The 9,166-nt window shown below is 41.5% G+C and overlaps 1 protein-coding gene across 1 annotated transcript in view; it reads right to left on the bottom strand.

Moving 5' to 3' along the window:
* Nucleotides 1-9,166, bottom strand: part of slc6a18 (solute carrier family 6 member 18) — a gene marked incomplete at both ends in the record, with an annotated part of 31,165 nt that overhangs the window by 9,483 nt on the left and 12,516 nt on the right. Inside the window, 3 exons of the mRNA XM_079828606.1 lie at nt 500-681; nt 7,473-7,610; nt 8,347-8,487. Of these exons, the coding sequence (XP_079684732.1) occupies nt 500-681; nt 7,473-7,610; nt 8,347-8,487 (461 nt within the window). The remainder of the gene's footprint in view (nt 1-499; nt 682-7,472; nt 7,611-8,346; nt 8,488-9,166) is intronic.

The following is a 9,166-nucleotide window of genomic DNA, read 5'->3' on the forward strand; positions in this document are numbered from 1 at the left end:
TTGGGTTTCTCTCAGAAACCGATGGTTTCGTGTCTTAAGACATCAATGTGTCGTCACGAGCCGCGGGTTTAATTTAAAGTTGTCTGTCCATGTTTTTTTTACTCGAATAGAATTAGACCCCATCGACAAGCATTATATGAGTGACACACAGTTAAAAATCTTCATTTGTGTTCTACTGAAGAAACGAAGACACCTGCATCTTGGATGCCTTATGCTGCGTTCACACCGGACGCGATTCGCGCGAGTGATTTACATGTTAAGTCAATGCAGAGACGCGAAATGGCATTCTGCGGCGCGATTCGCGCGATTGAGGCGGCGCGAAGGAATTGAATTAGGGGTAAGCAGAAAAACATCACATTTTCGTTTTTTGGGTGAACTATCCCTTTAAAAGACGGGATGATGGCGAAGCTTCATGTGTTCTAAAGGTTAATCAGAATGTTTTTAGGGGGGCTGAGCAGAAGTTTAAAAGGGCCCAGAGATGCCCATGGTGTGTGTTCACCTTCCCGATGGTCTCGATGCCCCGGATGAAGCAGATGTAGACGATGGCCCAGGCCGAGCCCAGGCACAGGACGAGCCACCACTGCAGCGAGCCGCTCTGCCCGATGTCTGGAGAGATGTTCAGCGTCTGTCTGTACCAGTAATAGTTGACCGGTGTGCTGACCACACACTCCTCCACCAAACCTGTGGCATCACAACACCTCCATCATATGAGCCTGGGCTGGTCTCTTCAGGGTTCAGTTCTCACTATAGAGACAGAGCGTATTTAGGCCACGCCCACACCGGGGGGGAAACAATCCAACGCTCTCCATTGACTTTGCATTGCGTGAGGCTGCCTCATTGTCATTTCAGACTTATAACAAAAAACAGATGTCTAAAAGCTGATGTGTGACAAGGTGTACAGCAAACAAGCTAAACAACACAGAAATACGTTTTTATAAGCTGTCGACCCAAAAAAACGAGCGTTTAAGAAGATAAAAGTGGATATCGGGTCTCGAGTGACTAGAGCCAATATGAGAGGTGACTGTGTTTTGGCGCTTAGGCGGACATCCTTTTCCCAGAACGCTCTATCATATCAGGGGGTGAACTTTTGGAATAGTTTCCCTCAGTCAGTTAGGGAAAGCACAAGTTGGCCTATTTTTAGGAATTGTTTAAAAGTGTGGTTGAGGGACACACAAATATGTGAGCATGTTTAGTAATCATTAGTATATATACCAGATGTAAAATAGAGTTAGTGTTTTATAAAAAATAAAGGGGATAGAACTATTGGTGTGATATGGGTTGTGTAATAGGAGTTAGTATAGCATGGATATAGTGTATTATGGACTTGTGTGTTGTGATCACTGTTATTGTCCTTGCTTCACTGTGTATAGCCTGTGCATAGTGTGTCTATATGTAGTTATGTGTATTTATGTGTAACATCTACCTGTTTGGGGGTCTGCAGATGGAAATTAGCCTTTGGCTATAATCTGGCATATTTACATTTGTGAAAAATGTTCATTAATATGTATTGTCCCTTTTGTCTTTTTTTTCTACAAATAAAATAAAAATAGTAATAGGATACAGGCAATACGAAGTGAAGCTTCAGCTGAAGAATGGGGACATTTTGGGATCCTGACACTCAGTATGTCTCAGTATGTGTATGTGTGCAGTAAACATTTTGTCACTGTTAAGTCAAATATCCAAATGTCCGTTTTATATATTATATTTACTGTCGCTGATTACTCTAGTGTGTGTAGTTCTCAGTGTAATATGACCCGTGCGCTCTGTCTCAATGGCCTGAATCCACTTTTTTGTCCTTAAACGCTCGTTTTTTGGGTCAATAGCTTATAAACACGTCTGGGTTTTTGCCTCTGGGTGTTTTTTAGCTTGTTTGCTGTACACTTTGTCACATATCAGCTTTTATACATTGTTCAGTTTTTTGTTATAAGTCCGAAATGACAAGGAGGTGCTTCACGCAATGCAAAGTCAATGGAGGCGTTTTGATTGTTTTCCCCCCCGGTGGGCGTGGCCTTCAGATTATGACGCGTGTCGCTCTGTCTCTATGAACCAGTTGCTCATCAGCATGTGTATTACTAATATTGGCTGTTTATTAGCACATGTTAATGCATTATTCCGCATTACCTTATTCTACATCCCATAATCACCCAATAGCTGAACTTAAACGCTACACAAACTACCTTACTAACTATTAATAAGAGTTTATTGAGTTTATTAATTATAGTTAATTGTGAATATATGTTCTCCATTCTAAAGGGTTACTGTTTATTTTAATTTATATTATCAATATATTTTATCTATATTACAATTATATATTTATATATTATATGTATTTATAATTTTATTATTTAATGTATATTTACTTACTTTTATTTAGATTTATGTTTAAGACTTTTTATTTTAATGTGTAATGTTCATTTTTAATATATTTTTATTATTTTATTTTTAATGTATATTTACTACATATTTGTTTATTTTGATTATATTTCAATGTATTTATAATTTTATTTAATGTATATTTATTTACTTTTATTTAGATTTATGTTTAAAACTTTTTATTTTAATGTGTAATGTTCATTTTTAATATATTTGTATTATTTTATTTTTTATGTATATTTACTACATATTTGTTTATTTTGATTATTTTTCAATGTATTTATAATTTTATTTCATGTATATTTATTTACTTTTATTTAAATTTATGTTTATAACTTATTTTATTTGTATTTTAATGTGTAATTTTTATTTTTAATTTATTTATATTGTATTTATTTTATATTGATTTATTTTAATGTATATTTATTTACTTTGTTTAAATTTATTTGATTTATTTTCTATTTATTTATCATTTTTTATTTTATTGATTTTTCATGTATATCTATTTACTTTTTGTATTTTGTACACACACCCTCAATGTATTTATCATATATTTTCTATTTTCTATTTTATTTATTTTATTTTAATGTTTATTTTCAGTGTATATATACTTTTATTTTTAATTATTTTAAATGTTTATTTGTTTATTTATATTTTGTTTATTTGATATTGATACGTTTATATAGACATATTTTCCAATGTATTTATAATTTATTTGTATTTATTTTTAATGTTTATATTTGTTTATTTTAATGCGCTATTTACTCTTAATTTATTTTTTAATGTATTTATACTTTTATTTTTGTTTAGTTTTAATGTTTATATGTATATTTTTTTTATACATTTTATAAAAAAATATGTATTAACTATTTTTATTTTTATATAAACAAACAAAAATGGAAAAAGGTAAATATATATATTTATTTATTTACTTTTTCCATTTTTGTTTATATTATATTAATTATTATTGTTTATTTCTTTAATTTAATTAGCGGTGTGGAATATGATGTTCTTGACAGGCTTTGTGAGAATTGCTCTGTATTTATTTGACTAATATTTAATTTTATCCTGATTTTAATGTGAAAGAAATCATATTTGTCATCATGTGACAGTGAAGAGTGTGTGAAGAGTGTGTGATAGTGAAGAGTGTGTGAAGAGTGTGTGACAGTGAAGAGTGTGTGACAGTGAAGAGTGTGTGACCGTGAAGAGTGTGTGACAGTGAAGAGTGTGTGAAGAGTGTGTGACAGTGAAGAGTGTGTGACAGTGAAGAGTGTGTGACAGTGAAGAGTGTGTGAAGAGTGTGTGACAGTGAAGAGTGTGTGACAGTGAAGAGTGTGTGACAGTGAAGAGTGTGTGAAGAGTGTGTGACAGTGAAGAGTGTGTGACAGTGAAGAGTGTGTGAAGAGTGTGTGACAGTGAAGAGTGTGTGACAGTGAAGAGTGTGTGAAGAGTGTGTGACAGTGAAGAGTGTGTGACAGTGAAGAGTGTGTGACAGTGAAGAGTGTGTGAAGAGTGTGTGACAGTGAAGAGTGTGTGACAGTGAAGAGTGTGTGAAGAGTGTGTGACAGTGAAGAGTGTGTGACAGTGAAGAGTGTGTGACAGTGAAGAGTGTGTGACAGTGAAGAGTGTGTGAAGAGTGTGTGACAGTGAAGAGTGTGTGAAGAGTGTGTGACAGTGAAGAGTGTGTGACAGTGAAGAGTGTGACAGTGAAGAGTGTGTGAAGAGTGTGTGACAGTGAAGAGTGTGTGAAGAGTGTGTGACAGTGAAGAGTGTGTGAAGAGTGTGTGACAGTGAAGAGTGTGTGACAGTGAAGAGTGTGTGACAGTGAAGAGTGTGTGACAGTGAAGAGTGTGTGACAGTGAAGAGTGTGTGAAGAGTGTGTGACAGTGAAGAGTGTGTGACAGTGAAGAGTGTGTGAAGAGTGTGTGACAGTGAAGAGTGTGTGACAGTGAAGAGTGTGTGACAGTGAAGAGTGTGTGAAGAGTGTGTGACAGTGAAGAGTGTGTGAAGAGTGTGTGACAGTGAAGAGTGTGTGACAGTGAAGAGTGTGTGACAGTGAAGAGTGTGTGAAGAGTGTGTGACAGTGAAGAGTGTGTGAAGAGTGTGTGACAGTGAAGAGTGTGTGACAGTGAAGAGTGTGTGAAGAGTGTGTGACAGTGAAGAGTGTGTGACAGTGAAGAGTGTGTGAAGAGTGTGTGACAGTGAAGAGTGTGTGACAGTGAAGAGTGTGTGACAGTGAAGAGTGTGAAGAGTGTGTGACAGTGAAGAGTGTGTGACAGTGAAGAGTGTGTGAAGAGTGTGTGACAGTGAAGAGTGTGTGAAGAGTGTGTGACAGTGAAGAGTGTGTGAAGAGTGTGTGACAGTGAAGAGTGTGTGACAGTGAAGAGTGTGTGAAGAGTGTGTGACCGTGAAGAGTGTGTGACAGTGAAGAGTGTGTGAAGAGTGTGTGACAGTGAAGAGTGTGTGACAGTGAAGAGTGTGTGACAGTGAAGAGTGTGTGACAGTGAAGAGTGTGTGACAGTGAAGAGTGTGTGAAGAGTGTGTGACAGTGAAGAGTGTGTGAAGAGTGTGTGACAGTGAAGAGTGTGTGAAGAGTGTGTGACAGTGAAGAGTGTGTGAAGAGTGTGTGACAGTGAAGAGTGTGTGACAGTGAAGAGTGTGTGACAGTGAAGTGTGTGTGTGACAGTGAAGAGTGTGTGACCGTGAAGAGTGTGTGACCGTGAAGAGTGTGTGACAGTGAAGAGTGTGTGAAGAGTGTGTGACATTGAAGAGTGTGTGACAGTGAAGAGTGTGTGACAGTGAAGAGTGTGTGACAGTGAAGAGTGTGTGAAGAGTTTGTGACAGTGAAGAGTGTGTGAAGAGTGTGTGACAGTGAAGAGTGTGTGAAGAGTGTGTGACAGTGAAGAGTGTGTGACAGTGAAGAGTGTGTGAAGAGTGTGTGACAGTGAAGAGTGTGTGACAGTGAAGAGTGTGTGAAGAGTGTGTGACAGTGAAGAGTGTGTGACAGTGAAGAGTGTGTGAAGAGTGTGTGACAGTGAAGAGTGTGTGAAGAGTGTGTGACAGTGAAGAGTGTGTGAAGAGTGTGTGTGACAGTGAAGAGTGTGTGAAGAGTGTGTGACAGTGAAGAGTGTGTGACATTGAAGAGTGTGTGAAGAGTGTGTGACAGTGAAGAGTGTGTGACAGTGAAGAGTGTGTGAAGAGTGTGTGACAGTGAAGAGTGTGTGACAGTGAAGAGTGTGTGACAGTGAAGAGTGTGTGACAGTGAAGAGTGTGTGACAGTGAAGAGTGTGTGACAGTGAAGAGTGTGTGAAGAGTGTGTGACAGTGAAGAGTGTGTGAAGAGTGTGTGACAGTGAAGAGTGTGTGACAGTGAAGAGTGCGTGACAGTGAAGAGTGTGTGACAGTGAAGAGTGTGTGAAGAGTGTGTGACAGTGAAGAGTGTGTGACAGTGAAGAGTGTGTGAAGAGTGTGTGACAGTGAAGAGTGTGTGAAGAGTGTGTGACAGTGAAGAGTGTGTGAAGAGTGTGTGACAGTGAAGAGTGTGTGAAGAGTGTGTGACAGTGAAGAGTGTGTGAAGAGTGTGTGACAGTGAAGAGTGTGTGACCGTGAAGAGTGTGTGAAGAGTGTGTGACAGTGAAGAGTGTGTGATAGTAAAGAGTGTGTGACAGTGAAGAGTGTGTTACAGTGAAGAGTGTGTGACAGTGAAGAGTGTGTGACAGTGAAGAGTGTGTGACAGTGAAGAGTGTGTGACAGTGAAGAGTGTGTGTCGTCATCCTGTGACAGTGAAGAGTTTGTGAAGAGTGTGTGAAGAGTGTGTGACAGTGAAGAGTGTGTGACAGTGAAGAGTGTGTGACAGTGAAGAGTGTGTGTCCTCATCCTGTGACAGTGAAGAGTGTGTGACCGTGAAGAGTGTGTGACAGTGAAGAGTGTCCTCATCATGTGACCGTGAAGAGTGTGTGAAGAGTGTGTGACAGTGAAGAGTGTGTGACAGTGAAGAGTGTGTGACAGTGAAGAGTGTGTCCTCATCATGTGACCGTGAAGAGTGTGTGACAGTGAAGAGTGTGTCCTCATCATGTGACCGTGAAGAGTGTGTGACAGTGAAGAGTGTGTGTCGTCATCCTGTGACAGTGAAGAGTGTGTGAAGAGTGTGTGAAGAGTGTGTGACAGTGAAGAGTGTGTGTCCTCATCCTGTGACAGTGAAGAGTGTGTGACCGTGAAGAGTGTGTGAAGAGTGTGTGACAGTGAAGAGTGTGTGACAGTGAAGAGTGTGTCCTCATCATGTGACCGTGAAGAGTGTGTGACAGTGAAGAGTGTGTGACAGTGAAGAGTGTGTGTCCTCATCCTGTGACAGTGAAGAGTGTGTGAAGATTGTGTGACCGTGAAGAGTGTGTGACGATGAAGTGTGTGTCCTCATCCTGTGACAGTGAAGAGTGTGTGAAGAGTGTGTGACAGTGAAGAGTGTGTGACAGTGAAGAGTGTGTGAAGAGTGTGTGACAGTGAAGAGTGTGTGACAGTGAAGAGTGTGTGTCCTCATCATGTGACCGTGAAGAGTGTGTGACAGTGAAGAGTGTGTGTCCTCATCATGTGACCGTGAAGAGTGTGTGACAGTGAAGAGTGTGTGACAGTGAAGAGTGTGTGAAGAGTGTGTGACAGTGAAGAGTGTGTGACAGTGAAGAGTGTGTGAAGAGTGTGTGACAGTGAAGAGTGTGTGACAGTGAAGAGTGTGTGTCCTCATCATGTGACCGTGAAGAGTGTGTGACAGTGAAGAGTGTGTGTCCTCATCATGTGACCGTGAAGAGTGTGTGACAGTGAAGAGTGTGTGACAGTAAAGAGTGTGTGTCCTCATCATGTGACAGTGAAGAGTGTGTGAAGAGTGTGTGACAGGGAAGAGTGTGTGAAGAGTGTGTGACAGTGAAGAGTGTGTGTCCTCATCATGTGACCGTGAAGAGTGTGTGACAGTGAAGAGTGTGTGTCCTCATCATGTGACCGTGAAGAGTGTGTGACAGTGAAGAGTGTGTGTCCTCATCATGTGACCGTGAAGAGTGTGTGAAGAGTGTGTGACAGTGAAGAGTGTGTGAAGAGTGTGTGTTGTGTCTGTACCCGTGTTGTTGGCGTTGACGGGACACTGACTCCAGGGCAGCGGGTCCTGGAACGAGTGGAAGAAGTACCACAGAACCCAGGCCAGGATGGTGTTATAGAACAAGCCCACCAGGAAGGACAGGAACATGGAGGCCACTCCTGCACACGTGTGGACTGGGATCAGGAACTCATACAGTCATTTACAGAAACACACTCTGAACATTTGCTCATGGAACATCAGAAGAGCCTCATCTGGGATTATAAATACAGTAAAACTGTGAAATATTACTACAATCGTGTGATTTATTCCTGTGATCAGAGCTGAATTTTCATTAGAAATCCTGATATCATGTGATCTCTGTCTGTCAGGTGTGTCTCGTGCTGATGAACACACACACACACACACACACTCACCCACACACACACACACACACACACACACTCACCCACATACACACACACACACACACTCACCCACACACACACCTGATGAATGATGAAGATTGAACACACACACACACACGTTTGTTTTTGTGAAATGTGAGGACATTCCATAGGCGTAATGGTTTTTATACCGTACAAACCGTATTTTCTACCCCCTTACACTGACCCTAAACCTACCCATCACACACACACACACACACACACACACACTGCCCCTGTCCCTAAACCTAGCCCTCACAGGAGACTGTGCAGTTCACTTTCTGTGAAAAAAAACTTGTTCTGTATGATTTATAAGCATTTTGAAAAGTGAGGACATGGGGAACGTCCTCATATTTCACCCTCTTTTTGTAATACCCATGTCATTATACACATTTGTGTCCTGATATTTCACAAAAACATGCCCACACACACACACACTCACCCACACACACACACACACACACACACTCACCCACTCCGCCCAGCAGAGGAGAGATGGAGTGCCAGACGCCGATGCTGCCCTTCCTCAGACTCTGACCGATGGCCAGCTCCAGATACAGCAGCGGCAGACCCTCGAAGACCAGCGCGATCAGGTACGGGATCAGGAACGCTCCTGACACACACACACACACACACGTGCTGTGTTTACATGATTTATGGGGACTCTCCATAGGCGTATTGGTTTTATACTGTACAAACTGTATATTCTCTCCCCAACCCCTAAACCTACCCATCACACACACACACACACACACACACCCTACCCCTAAACCTACCCGTCTCACACACACACACACACACACACACACACACACACACACACACACACACACCCTACCCCTAAACCTACCCATCACACACACACACACACCCTACCCCTAAACCTACCCATCACACACACACACACACACACACACACACACACACACACCCTACCCCTAAACCTACCCATCACACACACACACACACACACCCTACCCCTAAACCTACCCATCACACACACACACACACACACACCCTACCCCTAAACCTACCCATCACACACACACCCTACTCCTAAACCTACCCATCACACACACACACCCTACCCCTAAACCTACCCATCACACACACACACACACACACACACACACACACACACACACACACACACACACACACACACACACACACACACAGTACCCCTAAACCTACCTATCACACACACACACCCTACCCCTAAACCTACCCATCACACACACACACACACACACACACACACACACACTACCCCTAAACCTACCCATCACACA

Source organism: Gobio gobio (assembly GCF_949357685.1).
Source record: "Gobio gobio genome assembly, chromosome: 11".
NCBI classification, from domain to species: Eukaryota; Metazoa; Chordata; class Actinopteri; order Cypriniformes; family Gobionidae; genus Gobio; species Gobio gobio.